Here is an 18,323-nt window from a genome sequence, read left to right on the forward strand (position 1 = left end):
CAATATTCGGTCACGTTCGACGCGTTTGCCGGCGCTCGCGACTCGCGCTCGCGGCTCACATCGCACCACGAACCTCGTCAACATGGCTGCCAATTTCTTCAAGCCTCAACAAAAACGTGGCGTGCCAGTGCAACAAGTTCAAGCAGCGGAGCTAGAAAATCAACCTTGGGTCGAGAAATAGTGCGTTGTCTCCGTTGACACATGAGGCGATTACGGTTGAAGACTTTCTAGTCGACCAAAGACCATCGAGGATGTTTCGGCACAGGAACATACAGTCGCTGTGCTACGGAAAACCTTAACATCTACCAATGTACGCGCTATCCTCTTAACGCATCACCCCCATTTCTGACCACCACGTAGCTTCCCCACATGCTCTTCTACGGCCCACCGGGTACCGGCAAGACCTCCACCATCCTCGCTCTAGCCCGTCAGCTATTTGGCCCTGACAACTTCCGCTCTCGCGTTCTCGAGTTGAACGCCTCCGACGAACGCGGTATCAGCATCGTCCGCGAGAAGATAAAGAACTTTGCACGCCAGACACCCCGCGCACAGGCCGTCTCAAGCGACGGGAAAACGTACCCATGTCCGCCATACAAAATCATCATCCTCGACGAAGCGGATAGCATGACTCAAGACGCGCAGGCGGCCTTGCGCCGAATTATGGAGAACTATGCGCGCATCACCCGATTCTGCTTGGTCTGCAACTACGTGACACGGTACGTTCGCGCGCTAGCGAGAATCTGAGCTTGTTTTGACAACAGGGTCATACACAGGATAATAGAACCTCTCGCTTCCCGCTGCTCCAAGTTCCGCTTCAAGCCGCTCGACCCTACTTCCACCTCTTCCCGCCTCCAACACGTTGCCGACGCCGAGCGAGTTCCCGTCACCCCTGCCGTCCTCGATACCCTCGTCTCCGCATCTCAGGGCGACCTCCGACGCTCCATCACCTACCTCCAGTCCGCGTCTCGCCTTTCCGCGTCCACCGACCCCCCGATCCCCATCACGCCAACGGACATCCAGGAGATCGCGGGCGTCGTGCCCGATGCGGTAGTCAAGAACTTCGCAAGGGTATTGGGGGTCGATGTCGAGGAAAAGGATGACAACGGCATGGACGTGGACGAAGAACCGGCGTCAGCGAAGAACAGGGCGCGGAAGAAGGGTTTCGACAATATTCGGGAAAAAGTCAGGGAGATCATGCGCGAGGGTTACTCCGCGTCCCAATTGCTGTCACAGGTGCCTATTACAATTGAATCAGCCAACGCGAAGCTGATGCCTTCTGAACCTCTTCCTCTTCAGCTACATGACTTGATCATCTTACATCCGACGCTTACAGCGCGACATAAGTCGCGGTGCGCAATGGTGTTCGCAGAGGCGGACAAGGCATTATGCGATGGTGCCGACGAGGAGCTTTGGATATTGGAAGTCGCGCTGAAGGTTCACAGAGCATGTTCTTGACCATAACCTGTTGAATACAACTGTCGTTTACTGTAACAAGGTCGATCGCGAAGCGCAATGGTGCAGATGGTCCGTGTGCGTATCTGACCCGCCATACGAGCGAGAAACACGCCTGTGGCTCTATTCGTCGTCCGACTCCTGCTCGTGACCGAGATCCAGTTCACCATCGCTGGGCGCTCCCGCGCCGTACAGTTCCTCCACGAGCTCCACTCCGCCAGCAACCTGTCGAAGTTTCTCCAACTCGGGATATCGAAGACTGCCGTTGAAGAGCGTGTATGCCAAGGTTCCGTTCGTGAGTTTGTGACGTCTCGTGAGGAGATTTCGCATGCGACTGAGCAAGTCTTGGGACGGTCGCCGCTGTTCGAAGTTGAAGCGGATGCGCCGCACGGCAGGGAGCAGGATGGGTTTCACGGAGAGCGGGTTCCTCTTGGGAGATGATTCGACGAGAAGGGGTAGGACCGTTTTGGTCGCCCCGTTACTTCGAAGCCAAAGCTCGGATGCGTTCTGGCAGCGCTTGAGGATGTCCGTGACGGGAACGCGCTCGTACTTTGTGCTAGAGACTCGGAGGCCAAGTACTTCGAGATGATCGAGATGAAGTTTGTCAATGAAGTTGATATCGCGTAGAAAGGAATCGATTTGATGACGGGGGAAGATTAAGTGCAGTAACGAAGGATTTGTTTGATTGGAGTTTGGTGTCCGATACGCACGGATTGCGAAGCCATCTGAGGTCTCGTAGCATTCCAAGCGTTGGATGTGGGTCCGATCATCGCGACACGATGAATGATTCTGTAAAAAGGTCACCAAGGGACGAATGCCCTGTGGTACTTGACTACGAAAACGAAGCGTTACCGAGGCAGCTGGAGGAATTCTGATGCACTCAAGCAGGTTGCAGACGCATGATCCCTCGTCGTCCACATATAATGTGGTCAACTGAGCCAGCATCGAAGGATCGCGATGCTCCTCCCCCCCGGGCGTCCGAAAGCTTAATACACGCAGGGTCAGCCTCTGAAGCGATGTGGAGGCTTTCAGAACGTCGATGAGGCTTTCTCTGCTAAACTCTTCATTTAGCTCTTGCAGCGAAAGGTTGACCAGGCCGTGGAGAAGCGACCTGCGCGCTGCTGTCCAGTTGAGCGATGTATGTCGTAGATGCAGGTGGCGGAGCTGTGGCGCACATAAGCCTAGAAAATTCTCCGGCAGACGCTCTATGAAGTGCGTATCGCTTGCCACCGTGCACGAAATAAGGCACGGGGCTGGCAATGATAGTGACGCAAGCTCGAAGCCTCTGCAAGAATTATGGAGTCGAAGTCTTGCAATACGATCCATGTTGGAGAGGACGAAGGCGACAGCAGCAGGGGAGAATCTGACTAGGGGAGAATTGCTGCGTAAGGATAATGTCAAGGGCATTCTTTTTGACCTTAACAAGTATGCCTGGGTCATATCCAGGGAAGCCAACGTCCGAGGTAGGATTACCGCCCAGAGCGCGGCAGTGCCGAGGCCGACTGCTCGCCAATGGCGGCATACCTCCAGGAACATGTAGCTGGAGGGTGCATGTGCATTATCCTTGGAAGAGGGCATGCAGTAACAGAAGATGTAGGACAGGATCTCGTTGGGGAGTTTATAGATCGGCGACAGGCGATTGCGACTTTCACAAAGACCGCGAATTTGTTCAAGCCAATGGCCTATCTGGCTATCAATTCGGTATCGAGACTCGTCAGCGGGCGATGGCATCTGGAACCCAGTGTATGAGAACGAGTGCGTGTCGCGACCTTGTATAGTAAGAGATCCGTTAGAGCCATCATCTCTCCCTTCGAGCGTCAGAATAGTACTCACTGGACGACGAACGTTGGCTACCGCCCGCGACTCCTTCGTACCCATAGTGATCGCTGCTGCCATAGGTGGAGCTTCCTCCGTATCCTCCTGACAAACTCCTAAATGTTTCGCCCGCCATAAGCGTGTAAGAGCCATTCCCGCCCTGCAGTGGCATCGAACCGGACGCGTATGGTCCCTCGTCGCGCACTTCAAGATAGCTGGACGTGACTGCTGGAGGATCCGACAGCGCGCCGCGATGTCGATGTTCGCTCTCGCCGAGATTTCCGGGCCTCCGAAGCATCGTTCGTCGTTTTCCGTCGTGTTCGATGCGAAAGGAATGCGGTATCGGTGCGACGCAGTGGATTGGCAGTCATGCTGAAGAGCAGCTCACAGCGGCACGCGGCCTTCTGGCCGGCGCTTATAGCCTCGCAGGGCGCCATGATGAATACTCGATAGGGAATTTGACGTCACATAAGTAGTAGCACCCTCCTTCCGTGTTGTATGCGCTGCTTAAGAATACGCCGTGCCAACCTTTGCGAGCGTTGCCCTTCGCCCCGGTGGCGTCCTTGAACGCGGAATTCCGGTGGTCCATCGCTGAGAAATCGGCACATAGACTCGCATCGCCATCCCAGAGATATTCCAGTGTGTCCTTGACCTTCATGAACTAGCGATGATGTCGATCAAGCAGAGAGAGCATCCGGGTGGCTGTGACCCCTTTCTCTCTGGCTTTCGTCTTCGTCTCGGGCTCCGCTATCGTACTCTGTACTACTAATTGCCCCGCAGGTACTATTCGAACAAAGGGTAATCTAGAAGAGGCGAAGACAAACCATGGCTGGCGACGAGCTCGTCGACGATTTTGTGCCGGACGACCTTGTAGCGCTCTCAGGAGACGAAGTCGACCTTGTGGATGACGACGCGGAGGTTGGCGGTCCGAGCCCTGACGAAAGCGAGAACGAGGCAGAGAAGAGGAAAGCGGAGGAAAAGAAGAGGAAGCGAAGTGCGAAGGAGAAGGAGCGGAAGGCCAAGGTTCCGTCTATCGTACTCTCTGGGTTTACCAATATGAATACTCACATGTTTACTGTCTCTTCTTATGCAATATATGTATCTGATACTTGCTCTCATACTACCGGACCAATTCTTGGGTATACGCGATGCAGAAACGCAAACTAAAGCAGGCGGAAGAACCCTCCGACGACGGAACCTCCATAGCCGCCCGTCCGCCCTCTGCACTAGCCACATACATTGCCGCTGCGCAGGCAAAGACTTTCTCTGAGATGTCCGAGCTTGAGCTCGAAGACCTGCGTGTACCGGAAAGCGCGATCGCCGACACGACCGCATGGACCGGCCCGCGGACGCTGGATCAGCTCCCGGAATTCATCATCAAAAGTAATGTCATCCTCCCTTCATTGCGCACTTCATGTCTCTGACGCGGTGTTGCGATTTCATGCAGTGTTACCCAGATTACACACTCGACTCGCTCAAAAACCTAAACGTCACGGGGCGCCCACGCTCCTTTTCCTGTCCGGCGCTGCGCTGCGCGTGGCGGACGCGACGCGGGTGCTGAAGGACAAGCGGCTACGCGGGGATCCTGAGAAGGGCAAGGCAGGGGAGGTGGCGAAGCTGTTCGCGAAGCACATACGGTTCGAGGAGCATGTGAGCTACTTGAAGAGGGCGAGCGTGGCGGCGGCGGCAGGGACCCCGGGTCGGGTGGGCAAGTTGTTGATGGAAAGTGGTGAGGAATCAACTTCTCTACTGCTGCTCTTCGTGGCAAGTGCAGGAAGAAAGCTGATCAGGTCATTCTTTAGATGCGCTCTCGGTCACAGCGCTGACGCATATTATCCTCGACGTAACTCACACGGACCTGAAGAAGCGGTCGTTGTTGAGTATACCGGAGACGAGAGACGAGGTGTTCAAGACGGTGCTAGGGGCGCCGGAGGTGCTGCAGGGGATCAAGGAGGGCAAGATCCAGGTGGTGCTCTTCTAAGCCCCAGACCCTTGGTTGATTTGCGTTCCCAATCGACGTGCTGGTAATGCCGTTCGAGGATAGTGTATAATGCTGCTATGCCAACTAATTCGATGTGCTCGAAACCTTAAGTTCTCAATCGGTCGATTACGTGAGTATATATGTACAGTAGAGCTGTGTGATGGACCGGGCACGGCAGGAGAGCCCACTCTCAGAAACCCTTGGGGTTGGTCCGGAGTGTTAGCTACGCGGTCACAAGTCAGTGCTTGGGGGAAAGCATAGACTGCCAACGATACGCACCCTAGTCCATTTCGGTACCTTGTGTATACCCTTACGATAGCTCTTCTCGTGCTTGCTGAAGGTTGTGTACTTGTCGCGTGCGGGCATCTCGTGCTCTTTAGGGAGTTCTAGGGCACGATTCTGACACGGTCACCAGGTCAGCATGCCTGACATCCAAAAGAATGCGTTAATTGGACGTACTAGGGCGCTACATTGCACCCCACTGGCACGGACCGCCTCGATGACCGCGTCGACTTGCTTCAGACGCTTGCGAGCGTTCGCTTTACGCGTGGTAGATAGGCGCCACGGTGTTTTCCTGCACAAGCACCGTCAATAAGGCGGCTAGTCATGAGGGACATCCAGAGTCCTTGCCATAAGAGGCCGACAGAACATATCGACGACGGTCTGAAGGCGCCGAACATAACTCGTAGCAAGCCCGGCGCGGCGGAGAGAAGAGGCGAAAGTCCACAGAATCGGAGTTTCAAACTGCCTTTGGCTCAGCCTTCGACTCCCCTCCACGCTCGGTCAGACTCGTCGAGGCTTGTGCAACTGCAAAGCAATTGTTGGCAATCGGGACGGACACGATGTCGGTTGAAACACAAGTGATACCGTCGCTGAACGGCGTCAACGGACAGCCGATTATGAACGGCGCGAACGGAGCGCCCATACACGCACCGGTCGTACCCAAGTTCGCTACCGGTCTTATCCTCCCGCCTCCCGAAATCAAATGTGCGTATACACTTACCCTAATACGCTTGGATACGTCTGAAGTCTCGAACATGGGACTCTGAACAGCCGTCATCGATCGTACGGCGCAGTTCGTCGCGCGCTCGGCCAACCCGCCCCAGTTCGAGGACAAGATCCGGGAGAACCAGCGTAACGACCCCAAGTTCTCGTTCCTCAACCCCGCGGACCCTTATCACGCGTATTATAGGCACCGCCTCGAGCGCGCGCTCAACGGCGAGCCCGACGAGGAGGCGGTGGGCGCCGGCGCGGCACCCGGGGTGGAGGAGGGCGCAGAGGAGAAGGTGGTGGAGAAGGTGGACGTGGGCAAGGAGCCGCCCGTTCCGGAGTTCATCCTCGACCTCCCGAACATCAGCTCGATCGACCTGTGAGTGCCATTTGCGTGATAACAATGGCGTTCTTGAACGACGCTGACGACTGTGTTGTGTCCGGCAGGGACACGATGAAGCTTACGGCACTGTTCACTGCCAAGCGCGGCCGGGCGTTTCTGCAAGCAATCTCCGCGCGCGAAGCGCGAAATCCGCAATTTGAGTTCTTGAAACCCACACATTCGCTATTTGGATACTTCAACCGGCTGGTGGACCAGTACACGAAGGTACTACTTCCTAGCAAGGAGATGCTGGCGAGCGTGGCGGAGAAGGCGAAGGAAGGCGCCAGGTGGAAATTGCTTGAGGACGCGAGGAAGTACGCGAAGTGGGAGAGCAACAAGCGAGCGAAGGACAAGGCCAGAGAGGACGAAAAAGAGGCTGAAAAGAGTGAGTGTCATGCTCCCTTATTCTCTTCCTATTTTCAACGCTGATGAGTTCGCGTTTCATGCAGTTGCGTTCGCCGAAATCGACTGGCACGATTACGCCATCGTGCAGACCATCGAGTTCACGGCAGCTGACGCACACGCCGAACTGCCGCCGCCCATGAGCGTTCAGGAAGTCGAGAACATGACGCTAGCGCAGAAACGCATGGCGGCGATGATCATGGAGAACACAGCAGAAGATGTGGAAGCTCTCCGTCAACGACAGGCAGAAGGAGAGGCTGCTGCGGCGGCGGCGGCATCGTCAGCTGGTGCTGGTGGCGGAGAGGATACGGAAATGCAGCAGAGCGACGACGAAGATGCGGGCGAAAAGGAGAGGAGGAGGAGGGAAGAGGAGGAGCGGATGCGGGAAGTCGAAAGGGCGAGGGCGATCCAGGCAAGCTCACTTGGCGCAGGTGGGCCGATGAAGATCAAAACGGATTATGTACCAAAACGTACGTGCATCTTATCTATGCGTATATGCGCGCGTATCGCTTATTCTATGCGTGCATATAGTGGGCGCAAAAGCCAAGACATCTGCTACCACGACCTGTACGATTTGTGGCCAGCAGATCCCCGTCGACGAACTAACGGAGCACATGCGCATCGAGCTGCTCGATCCGCGTTGGAAGTCGCAGCGAGACGCACTCGAGGCTCGCAAGGCGCAGGCGTCTGAGCTGCAGCGCGGCGCGAACGTGGTCTCTTCGCTCAAAACGCTCGCGCGCACGCGTGTGGATATCTTCGGTGCAGAAGCGGACGAGGAGCGGCGCAAGCGCGAGGAGGAGGAGGAGCGCGAGCGGCGGAAGGAGAGGGAGAAGGTCGTTTGGGATGGACACACGGCGACCAAGGTATCGACGCAGGACCGCTTCAGCACGAACGTCAACTTCGACGAGCAGATTGCGGCCATCCATCGTGCGAAGGGTCTAGGACCGTATGTCTTCTGTATCTGTGCTATATGTGCTTCCTTGACTAACACCCATCGTTTGGTCAACAGACAAGAGGAGGGCGCGATTGGCCCCGGAATCGGGCCCGCCGCCGTTCCGCCACCCCTTGGCTCCGGCCTTCCGCCAGCGCCCGCCTCGCTACCGGCCCCACCACTTGCGGCTTCGCAGCCTGCGTACGCCGCTGCTACTGTCTCTTCTGGCCCACAGCCAGCCTCGCTCTACCCTGCACAGCCCGCGCCGGTCATGCTCCCGCCTATACACTTCCAGGGTCTCCCGCCCGGCTTCGGTGCTGGCGGTTACCCCGGCGCGCCACCGCCGATCGCACCGACGGGTGTCGTGCGGAGCGCGCAGGAGATGGAAGGCGGCGAGGGCGAGGGAGGCCCACCGGCGAAGAGGCAGAAGGTGGCCAAGTTGCCCCCCGGGCAGTATTATCCCGAGCAAGATTGGATCAACCTGCACCCTGTTGGCAATTCCTTCGCATGAGATGATGCATATGTTCGCTGAAGATGCACCTCTTTTTTGTTGCAGCACCCGATTAACTTGCAATTGCAGTTGCCGAACGAACCCAGCAAGCCGGAGTGGAAGCTGGACGGCACCACGATCACGCTCGTCGACCTCCCTCTCACCCTGCTCGTCTCGACGCTCCGGGAACGCTTCCTGCTGCAGACGGGGAGCGCGCTACCCGCGGGCAGGATACGGTTCATGTACGCGGGCAAGATGCTCACGAATGCGAACACGATCGCGAGCTACAACCTGGAGGAGGACGATGTGCTCGTGTTGAATGTGGCGGAAACTAAGAAGAAGAAGTAGATAGGTGTCATTATATGCGTTTTGGTAAATTTCCTGCTGTTTCGGTGACCGATTGTGGTGCATGTCGTTTCCGTTGTGGCTGTACGAGCGCTTAATCACTGTACCCGGGTTCGTCGCGCCGTGACAGGAGCATAGCTGACAGTGAGAGTGCAGCAATTGCTGCCTTGAGCCCATCATGGATAGCCTCCACTGCGATTCGAAAGGCAACGACACTGTGTTATCTGGCCTCTTCCTGGACTTAAGGCACTTCAGCGCACCCAAGAGCTCAGGCGAGTTACACGGACATGGGGGACAAGTCATCATTTCGGTTCGCAGCCTTGCAGCAGGAGATAGACACGTTGGATCAGGTGAGTGACTGGGGTCAGCATCGTAGACCGAGACGGAATGCTCAGTAGGAATACAGAGCCTCGACGCAATCCTTCGCTCTGACGACACCTTCCGAACGTCCTTACGCACGCTCAGCAAGCTATGCGGTCAGAGTGGCCTCGTACCTACAAGCTATAGGTTATCAGAACTCGTGAGGGTCGGAGAAGATCCGCCCTGTTCTGGCGGATTTGCAGATGTATACCGAGGATCGTACGACGGCAGGGCCGTTGCCCTGAAGGTGATTCGGCAAATAACTGCCTCCTGGCAAAAAACCTGGTCGCCCGGGTAGCATCAACGAGTATGTGCACGTCTTATCCCATAGCGCCGAGGGGGGGGGGGGAGGCACACACCTTCATATACTTTGCCCGGTCCCCGACGTGCAGGAAGCGGCTGGATCATCCGCACATCGTCCCTTTCGTCGGCGTAGAATCGGGCAATCAAGCGTGTATCGTTTCGGAATGGATGGATCACGGTGACGTTATGTCGTATCTCGAACGCTTTCCGCTCGCCAATCGCAAACAACTGGTAAGAGAGTCAATCTTCTACCAACCGCGTAGACCTCACGAGACAACATCTTCAGATCATGGACATCGCCCGTGGCTTGGAGTACATGCACGCAAGCGGTCTTGTGCACGGGGATCTTAAGAGCGTGAGCTCGCTACCGCATGAGAAACCGATATATGCTCATCATGACTCAGCGCAACGTCCTTGTTGACAGCCTAGGTCATGCTCGTCTCAGTGACTTCGGCCTTGCCACTACGATTCTTGGAACCGCTTCTCTCGCAACAACTGCCGGATCTTCAGCCAACTGGGGCTCCTTGCGATACATGGCCCCCGAGCTGTCCGATAGCATGGCAAGAGACAAGACCTTGAACCCGAAGTCCGACGTTTACGCGTTCGGAATGACGGCATGGGAGGTAGGCGTCGTCCGACGACGAGACCTCGCAATTAATTATGCTGTTCGCAGATATTCGATGGGAGGATCCCATTCCACGAGATTACGAACGTATATATTGTGCTTCGCGAAGTTCTCGACGGGAAGCGACCATTGCGCCCAACGCACGCACGGGATTTGGGCCTGGATGATTACATCTGGGAGGTCGCCATAGACTCCTGCTGGGCGGCAGATCCACTGCGGCGACCTCAGATGCTGGAAGTGTTGGAGGGGCTCCTGGCATACGACGTTGCTCGAAACCTTATGTCAAAGCTCCTTGACGAAGGCCTTTCGGAGGAGGATCGGCATACGCTCGATGAGTTATTGTCCACAGGTCAGCCTGCTCGCGATACTTCACTACAAGCCTCGGGCTAAATCAGCACAGAAATGGGCAGACGGGCGGTATGCAACGCCGCTTATTCAGACAAGTTATTCGAAGTCCTCAAAGGCATGCGAGGCAGGAGCGAAGGCATGGAGGGCGATTCAAGGAAGATGCGTGCAAGCGACATACTACTTGCACTGGGCGCCTTTTCCTCGCTTCCTCGTGATGGACGCCAGTATCGCGACCATGCCTTGAAGGTTTGGCTGTCATATGCTGACGAACGGCGACCAGGTATCCGCGAGGCCGCGGAGAGAATCATGCGTATATTCTCTGGCAGTACGTACGCTCGGATGGGTCGCTTATCACTCATGTCCGACTCTCATCCACGTCGTCAGGGCTGTACAAGACTGTAGGAGGCCACCTCAGCGCCGTGTATTCTGTATCTGTATCTTCCGATGGCTCGCGAATCGCCTCGGGTTCCGCTGGCAACACAATCCGACTCTGGAACGCAGACATCGGGTGGGAGGCTTGCGAGCCGTTACAAGGGCACACCGGCGATGTTTACTCGGTGTCGTTCTCCCCTGACGGGAGGCGCCTTGCCTCGGCCTCCGGTGACGGGACGATCCGTCTTTGGGACGTACAGACAGGTCAACAAGTTGGCGAACCGCTTCGAGGGCACACGTACTGGGTTCGATGCCTCGCCTTCTCACCGGACGGTACCCGTATCGTCTCCGGCTCGTCCGATGACACGCTTCGACTTTGGGACGTTCAAACGGGACGAGTAATTGGCGAGCCCTTGCGAGGACACTCGAACTGGGTCCGGACCGTCGCTTTCTCGCCCGATGGGAAGCATATCGCCTCTGGATCGAGCGACAAGACGATCCGACTTTGGGATGCCGAGACAGGCAAATCAGTCGGAGAGCCACTGCTAGGCCACGATCACTGGGTTCGTTCTGTTGCCTATTCTCCCGACGGCACGCGCATTGTTTCCGGATCCCAGGATAAGACCATCCGGGTCTGGGACGTGCAGACGAGACAGACGGTACTGGGACCGTTGCGAGAGCACGAACACGAGGTCTTCAGCGTATCTTTTTCACCGGATGGTCAGCACATCGTCTCCGGTTCCTACGGGGGCATGATCCGAATATGGGACGCGCACTCGGGACAGACTGTGGCGGGACCTTTCGTGGGGAGCAGCAACAGCGTATGGTCTGTTGTGTTCTCGCCCGATGGCAAGCGCGTCGTTTCTGGCGGTGAAGACGGTTTGGTAAAGGTCTGGGACGCGGAGAACGACTAGGCCGATCGGGCGTGCTCGACATGGTCACTGGTTTTGGTGCGTACCCGCCTTTGCCATTTATGGATATGTCTGACCAGCCGCCTTCCTTCTCCAGCTTGAAGTCGACATGCTGGATGCGCATCATATACTCGATATATCCCAATTTACATGGTTATGAGACCTAAAGCTTATGACGGTGCCACGATGTCTTAACTACGCGTCCTTGGCGCCCGCTCGGGCTGACAGTCTTGACCGCTTGGAGAGTCGCTGCAGGTTGTCAGGGATCTGCCTACCATCTTCGGACGATGACTCTTTTCGACCCTAAGCTAACAAACCTAGCGCTCTCATAGGTCTCGGTTTCGGGGGACACACCCACCTGCTCGGGTGAGCTGTCGGATTGTCCACCCGAGAGCGCACTATGGCCGTCTATTATGTCTGCAAGATTTCACTGGGCATAACTTCTTGGCCGGCCCAGACTCGGTGCGAGTACTCACCATTAGGCAAGCGGTACGAGATCAACGACGGACGGCAAAGCCTTCGTCGACGTGAGTCAATCCGCAAGGCTCGCCTGTCCCACTGCATATTCCACGGGTCAGATAGGAGTCTTGCTGCTTCACAATTTCGTAGCATGTACCGCAAACGTCGCTTCAATTGCGTAGTACTAGTACACTATAACGCCGTAAGATTGGGCTATAAAATGGATACGTGATGACGGTATGGTACCATACGTCTCATGAAAGTTTCCTACGAAGTACAAGTTTCAGTCCCACAGGGCTGCGCCGCTATCTGTGGATTCGATGAGGAAGGACAATTGTTAGGCATGATTCCCGCAGCAATAAGCTGGATGGAGGAAAGGCGGCGGAACGAGGTGCTACGGGGCGTTCACCTTCATGACCCTATCGCGAGCGTGCGCTGCGGGTGCGGGTTCAGAGCTACAGTATCCGGGGAATGGGCGGAGATACTGGGACTGCTTTCAGGGCACATGGCTCGACAACGTTCCGTCCTCAGAGGTTCTTGCTCCTAGAGCCTAGAGGTGTGGACAAGGGCAATTCAATGGGAGTCGTGTCGTGGCGTCCTTCCAATCTCAGCGAGCATCTCGTCGCTGCCACCGCCTGTGCTTCTTCATCATTGCGACATGCATGGTCCCGTCTTCTTGTCCAGGCCACCCAACACGTTCATAGGCGCATAGGCGCCCATCTCACGCATTCGGCGTTCTTCTTGACTATGGCCATGGCTCATTTGCGACGTTACCGTGAACCCTCTTTCAGTAGCTCCCACCTATGCAAGGCGCATACGTGACATATGTGAAACGACTCGGAAGCATAGGGACGCGGCCATTGAAGAGCGATGCAACCTCTACCCGCGAGACGACCTACTTGAACGAACTCATTGAGATGCTCTGGAGATCATCAAGACCATTGCGGAAGTCCGACTAAGACTAACACGGTGGCTTCGCACGTCTGTCGAAGCGTTCGAACGCCGGGATTGATCATGCACCATGAGGCACGTACAAGTCATATTGAACCTTGCTGCGATGCTTTCCCATCGGAAGCCTCGTGTATTGTGTGCCCTTGCATGCATGAGAAAGGGACCCGCGAGGGCATCGCATGTGCGTTTTCAGCAGTCTTGTATTGCTTGCATCTGGCCGCCACTCGTCCACATCCCCACCCACAGCGAACCTCTGCCTCAGTGCCAGGCCTGTTGACCGATGCCTCCCTCCGACGACGGCATGGGTTCAACATCACCTCCGAATCCGCCCCCAGCGCATCGCCCTACCCCTGGTCCCAAGATGACTGACGACGACGTGATCTTTGATTGGGATTCGGTGTCACTCTCGGAGGATGACGAGTTCATCGCTGTTAATCCACCTCCCGTGACGTTTGGATCTAACCCAACGGCCAAAGCTCCAAACAAAGCAGGGCAACAACCAGAGACGAAGAGTACGAAACCGTGTGGATGCAATCCCAACGGCAGGAACCTAGTCGTCTGTATCGACGGGACTGCCAATCAGTTCAGCGTAAAGGTGGGAAAAGAGCACCTCTCCTCGCGCAGGTACTTAACCTTTGATCCCCAGAATACGAACGTCGTCGAGCTTTACAGCCGGCTCGTCAAGGACGACACCCAGCTGACGTACTACAACAGTGGCATCGGGACGTACGCGAGGGAGAACAGCTGGTCGTTTGAGTACTGGAAACAGGCCTTCTATCATACGGTCGACATGGCCATTGCGTGGTAAGACAGCTAGTGAGATAATTCATACTCCCGTATTCATCACCATTCGCAAAGGAACTTCAAGAGAATCGTTCTCGACGCCTACCGGTGGCTGTCCGAGAACTACCAACCTGGCGACAGGATATTCTTATTCGGTTCGTCATCTGTAACAATACATCCATCCGCGTCGCTCTTACCGTTACTCCTAGGGTTCTCGCGAGGCGCATATCAAGTCCGAGTCATTGCAGGGATGATAGAAAGAGTGCGCGCGTCTTGCGGTCGTTCGCACCATACGCTTACTTACCGACCTTACGTTCCAGGTTGGGCTACTTCACAAGGGCAACGATGGGCAAATATCCTTGTCGGTAGCTAATGTCTATGCATCGATGTCGTCTAATACTGCACAATAGCGCCTATGCACTGTATATGGCGACGACTGCGAGACAGCAGAGGTCTCCCAAATCTCCGGTTGCGTTCAGCGTACCGAAGGACGGACCCACTCCAGGGGCCGACGCAGCCAACACGGATGATGCAAATTTAGGGGAACGCAACATATTTTCTTGGGCCCGGAAGCTTTCGTTCTGGCCCTTCCGGACGTCACCCCGGGCGTCACCAACTGCGGGAGCACAGCAACTCGAAGAGGGGTCTGCCGGTGTGGATACCTCGAACAACGCCGAACCGACCAGAACCAGCTGGCTCTCAAGGGTTTGGAGCATTCTAGCGTGCTCGGCACAGACGGCCAAATCAGGGAACGCGTCCGAAGGTGACAACGACAAGGCCGATGACAAGGCCGATCCCCTGGAGTTGAGTAAGCGCTTCAAGGACGCGCTTTCTCGTAAGGGGGTCAAAGTCCACTTCGTCGGAGCATGGTGAGCTCAATCGCATTTCCTGACCACGAAGTGCTAACTCGCCACCAGGGACACCGTTTCTTCAATCGGAATCGCTCGCGGACCCAGCCTTCCAGAAACGACTACGGGGATGAAGCACGTCTGCGTGTTCCGACACGCCCTCGCCCTCGACGAGGTTCGGGTCAAGTTCCTGCCCGAATACGCAAACGGCGGTGTTGGACCGCTTGCAAGGGATGATGGGACGGATAAAGGAGACGTCAAGGAAGTGTGGTTTTCAGGCTCTCATTCGGACATGTACGTCCCTCGAGAGATATCCCTTGCGGTAACTTCGGCTGAACAGACATGAAGCGGCGGAGGCAGTAATGTCAATCTGAAACTGGACCAGTTCGGACCGGCTCTGCGCTGGATGTCGTACGAAGCATCGCGTTCAGGGCTCCGGACGGAGAATTTCCAAGGCGATTGGAAGCAGGTCAAACCCACCAACTCGATGAATTGGTTTTGGAGGATGCTGGAGTGGTTCCCCCTCAAGCATTTGTCGTACGATCCTAAGCAGGATGGGGAGCATACTCGGTGGAGGTGAATACAGTCGTGTGGTCATTTGCTTCATTGTTGGCATTGATAAGGGCCTTTGTTCCTCAGCTGGCATCGCGCCTCGCCGCGTCGGATCATGGATGGACAGCTGATACACGAGTCCGTCCTTGATTCCCTCGTATCATCTTCAGTAGCGCAGCAGAGCGATTCTAATATCTCTCCGGAGTGTTCCTCCACGCCTGACCCTGAGGCCGTCTCTGATCCGCACCCAGGTGGAGCACCGGGCTCCAATCAAAATCCTGAACCGAGAGCCCACTTACCTTCCGATATGACCTGGGCTCGCCTACTGCTACAGTACAAACAGCCTCAGGAAAAGTGGACAAAAATAGAGCGTGACCCTTATATCTCGGCGAAAGGGGTGTTGAAGGATATTTCACGCAAACAGCTTTCAGTCCCCGATCGCAGCGTACTCTTAACACTGTTATCAACAGGTCAGTCGCCACTGCATGCTGCTTGAATCGTTGTGTGACATCCTGTGTAGTGGACGGCAAACGATCCATAGCAGACAGCGTAGATGCGTCACTGCTTTGGGGGAAAATCATGCAGTCCACGGAAGATTCGGACGCGCATACGATTGACTGCCTCTTGTCTCTTAGCGCTTTTCATATGTCACACCACGACGCTCCAACTCAGACTTGGATGCGCGTGGCCGGGGTTATCTTGTCTCGTGACGACTGGAAAAGCCTGAATCTCGAAAGTCATCAGCAGGTGGTTGAGGAGCTTAAGCGTCCATTCCGCACGATCACGGAAAGTCTGCTGAAGCAGCTTCGTGAAAACCAGTATTTATCCGACAAATCCCGGGATTTGTTATGCACAATCGTGGAAACATGTCAGTCGACTCTTTTCCTCGGTATTATAAGGACTCATTTGCCACAGCTTTCGGCCAGAGGGTTATCACGGACATTGCCAAGGAGTCTGAGCTGGTCAAAGCTCTCAATACCGTACAGAATGACCCGGATTGGCGCTACCGCGAAGAGCGAATCACGGATTTATTGATTCTCTTGGGTGCATTCCCTTTGCGGTCGCAAGGCACGAAACGGTATTTGAACCACAATCTGGCGAGATTGTTCCCTCTAGTCCAGCAGCGACCGGGCATTGACCGGGTCTTTGACTGGGTCATGCACACCGCCCGCAGCAAAGCCTGGGAGCTTGTCGATCATCTTGTCAACCGCACCGGGCTTTCTATCGGACAGCGCCGAATGCTCGATATGTTGCTTTTCACGGGTGAGCGTGGCTTCTCTGCTTATCCTTCCCGCAGCCTGAATTCACTCGCTGCGCAGAATCTGGCAGGAAATCGATCGAGGAGTCCGGGAAGGTCACCGAGCTATTCGCCGCCCTGAAAGATACAGCGACTGACCTTGACCTTGAGATGGAGCCGAACCTCCGCAGAACGCACATCACCGATATAGTGGCAGCTCTTGGCGCATTCCCCTCGCTTTCCCCGGGCATGGAGGTTCTGCTGGAACCTGAAGTTGCGAACGTGATTTCGAACCTCGACACCGATCGACGCAGTCTTTCTACTGCCAAGGATCATATCGCATCCTCGTTCCGCAACCGCGCAGGTGTTATAACAACCAAGCTCGCGAGTGACGGGATGGCCGACGCAGACCGCGATGTGCTGGAAAGGATGGCGTCGACAGGTGAGTATACCCAGCACGGTTCTGCATACTGGTGACTTAGAAGTCTGCAAAGACATCGGAAAGAAGGCGTTTGCAGAGGGTGTCGTCACTGCGCAACTCTTCGATGCTCTCGGGCGCGTGCAAGACCGTGGGATGGATCCTGAGTTGCGAAAGGCACGCGTCACCGACATAATATGGGTTTTGGGCAAGTTTATGGCATTGCCGCCCGGTGCGAAGCAATACCCGAGGCACGACTTGAGAAAGTTGTTGTCCAATGCCTATCAGGAGCGGCCAGAAATCGATGAGGCCATAATGCAGATCAAGCGGATATTCACTGGCAGTGCGTTGCACTCATGTATGTTGTATCTCATACCTTCTAACTCTCGATATTGTCCACAGGGCTGCTCAAGGCCGTTGAAGGTCATACTGGCCATGTGTACTCTGTCTCATTCTCTCCGGATGGCTCGCAATTCGCGTCGGGCTCTCGGGACATCACGATCCGCATTTGGAACGCGGACACCGGAAAGGAAGTCGGCGAGCCTTTACGGGGGCACACGAGCGGCGTCAACTCGGTGTCGTTTTCCCCCGATGGAAAGCGCCTTGCCTCTGGCTCAATGGACCGCACCGTGCGGCTGTGGGACGTGGAGACATGGCAGCAGATCGGGCAGCCGCTCGAAGGGCATGCGCGGCCGGTTTTGTGTGTCGCATTCTCACCCGACGGCGACCGCATCGTCTCGGGCTCACGCGACGAGACGCTCCGACTCTGGGACGCGCAGACGGGACGGGCCATCGGCGAGCCTTTACGGGGTCACTCTGACTGGGTTCGGAGCGTCGCATTTTCACCGGATGGGGAGAACATCGCCTCTGGATCCGACGACAGGACAATTCGACTCTGGGACGCCGAGACAGGCGAGCCAGTTGGGGACCCGCTGCGAGGCCACGATGGCCCCGTTTTGTCAGTCGCATATTCCCCCGATGGCGCGCGCATCGTCTCGGGCTCCGAGAACAAGACGATCCGGATCTGGGACACTCAGACAAGGCAGACAGTGGTGGGGCCACTGCAAGGGCACGAAGGCCCGGTTCGCTCCGTGGAATTCTCGCCGGATGGCAAGCACGTCGTCTCCGGCTCCGACGACGGCACGATGCGGATATGGGACGCGCAGACGGGACAGACCGTGGCGGGGCCTTGGGAAGCTCACTGGGGGGTTTCTTCCGTCGCGTTCTCGCCCGATGGCAAGCGCATCGTCTCTGGGGGTGGTGACAATGTGGTGAAGATATGGGATGGAGAGGTCGATTAGGCCAGCGTGGGATATCGGGATGGGATCGTTTTCGAGGTGCGTATCCGCTTTCGTCGTGCATGGACCT

The 18,323-nt window shown here is 56.1% G+C and overlaps 9 protein-coding genes across 9 annotated transcripts; 7 read left to right on the forward strand and 2 right to left on the reverse strand.

Annotated features, from left to right (window-relative positions):
- Positions 1–82: 82 nt before the first annotated feature.
- Positions 83–1,455, forward strand: PUNSTDRAFT_77897 (P-loop containing nucleoside triphosphate hydrolase protein; the record flags this gene model as incomplete). Its single annotated transcript, XM_007389030.1, has 6 exons — positions 83–180; positions 232–310; positions 361–716; positions 774–1,083; positions 1,141–1,233; positions 1,297–1,455. The coding sequence occupies 6 exons, from the start codon at positions 83–85 to the stop codon at positions 1,453–1,455; spliced, it is 1,095 nt and encodes a 364-aa protein (XP_007389092.1).
- Positions 1,456–1,575: 120 nt separating this feature from the next.
- PUNSTDRAFT_139332 (uncharacterized protein) lies at positions 1,576–3,565 on the reverse strand (the record flags this gene model as incomplete). Its single annotated transcript, XM_007389031.1, has 3 exons — positions 1,576–1,959; positions 2,977–3,221; positions 3,286–3,565. The coding sequence occupies 3 exons, from the start codon at positions 3,563–3,565 to the stop codon at positions 1,576–1,578; spliced, it is 909 nt and encodes a 302-aa protein (XP_007389093.1).
- Positions 3,566–3,979: 414 nt separating this feature from the next.
- Positions 3,980–5,337, forward strand: PUNSTDRAFT_109219 (uncharacterized protein). The gene is made up of 4 exons (XM_007389032.1): positions 3,980–4,290; positions 4,422–4,650; positions 4,715–4,996; positions 5,070–5,337. Exons 1-4 carry the CDS (start codon positions 4,093–4,095, stop codon positions 5,246–5,248), a joined length of 888 nt encoding a protein of 295 aa, XP_007389094.1. The 5' UTR covers positions 3,980–4,092; the 3' UTR covers positions 5,249–5,337.
- Positions 5,338–5,371: 34 nt separating this feature from the next.
- PUNSTDRAFT_123207 (60s ribosomal protein l31) lies at positions 5,372–5,928 on the reverse strand (the record flags this gene model as incomplete). The annotated part of the gene is made up of 4 exons (XM_007389033.1): positions 5,372–5,471; positions 5,528–5,647; positions 5,708–5,822; positions 5,879–5,928. 4 exons carry the CDS (start codon positions 5,926–5,928, stop codon positions 5,439–5,441), a joined length of 318 nt encoding a protein of 105 aa, XP_007389095.1. The 3' UTR covers positions 5,372–5,438.
- A 219-nt stretch (positions 5,929–6,147) lies between these two features.
- PUNSTDRAFT_77803 (uncharacterized protein) lies at positions 6,148–8,791 on the forward strand (the record flags this gene model as incomplete). Its single annotated transcript, XM_007389034.1, has 7 exons — positions 6,148–6,235; positions 6,302–6,617; positions 6,686–7,005; positions 7,070–7,492; positions 7,554–7,968; positions 8,032–8,443; positions 8,510–8,791. 7 exons carry the CDS (start codon positions 6,148–6,150, stop codon positions 8,789–8,791), a joined length of 2,256 nt encoding a protein of 751 aa, XP_007389096.1.
- Positions 8,792–9,230: 439 nt separating this feature from the next.
- Positions 9,231–9,872, forward strand: PUNSTDRAFT_77743 (kinase-like protein; the record flags this gene model as incomplete). Its single annotated transcript, XM_007389035.1, has 3 exons — positions 9,231–9,395; positions 9,545–9,682; positions 9,738–9,872. Coding segments are annotated over 3 exons (438 nt in total), but the record flags the coding sequence as incomplete, so codon positions are not given.
- Positions 9,873–10,032: 160 nt separating this feature from the next.
- On the forward strand, positions 10,033–10,298 carry PUNSTDRAFT_26479 (uncharacterized protein; the record flags this gene model as incomplete). The annotated part of the gene is made up of 2 exons (XM_007389036.1): positions 10,033–10,074; positions 10,125–10,298. Coding segments are annotated over 2 exons (216 nt in total), but the record flags the coding sequence as incomplete, so codon positions are not given.
- Positions 10,299–10,786: 488 nt separating this feature from the next.
- On the forward strand, positions 10,787–11,587 carry PUNSTDRAFT_18274 (WD40 repeat-like protein; the record flags this gene model as incomplete). Its single annotated transcript, XM_007389037.1, has 1 exon — positions 10,787–11,587. A coding segment is annotated over one exon (801 nt), but the record flags the coding sequence as incomplete, so codon positions are not given.
- A 1,810-nt stretch (positions 11,588–13,397) lies between these two features.
- PUNSTDRAFT_139336 (WD40 repeat-like protein) lies at positions 13,398–18,256 on the forward strand (the record flags this gene model as incomplete). The annotated part of the gene is made up of 14 exons (XM_007389038.1): positions 13,398–13,712; positions 13,764–13,921; positions 13,976–14,055; positions 14,110–14,162; positions 14,221–14,261; positions 14,311–14,769; positions 14,818–15,042; positions 15,097–15,324; positions 15,388–15,770; positions 15,821–16,168; positions 16,216–16,563; positions 16,620–16,979; positions 17,032–17,298; positions 17,358–18,256. The coding sequence occupies 14 exons, from the start codon at positions 13,398–13,400 to the stop codon at positions 18,254–18,256; spliced, it is 4,164 nt and encodes a 1,387-aa protein (XP_007389100.1).
- Positions 18,257–18,323: the final 67 nt, after the last annotated feature.

The sequence above is a fragment of the Punctularia strigosozonata genome (genome assembly GCF_000264995.1).
Source record: "Punctularia strigosozonata HHB-11173 SS5 unplaced genomic scaffold PUNSTscaffold_23, whole genome shotgun sequence".
In the NCBI taxonomy this organism is placed as follows: Eukaryota; Fungi; Basidiomycota; class Agaricomycetes; order Corticiales; family Punctulariaceae; genus Punctularia; species Punctularia strigosozonata.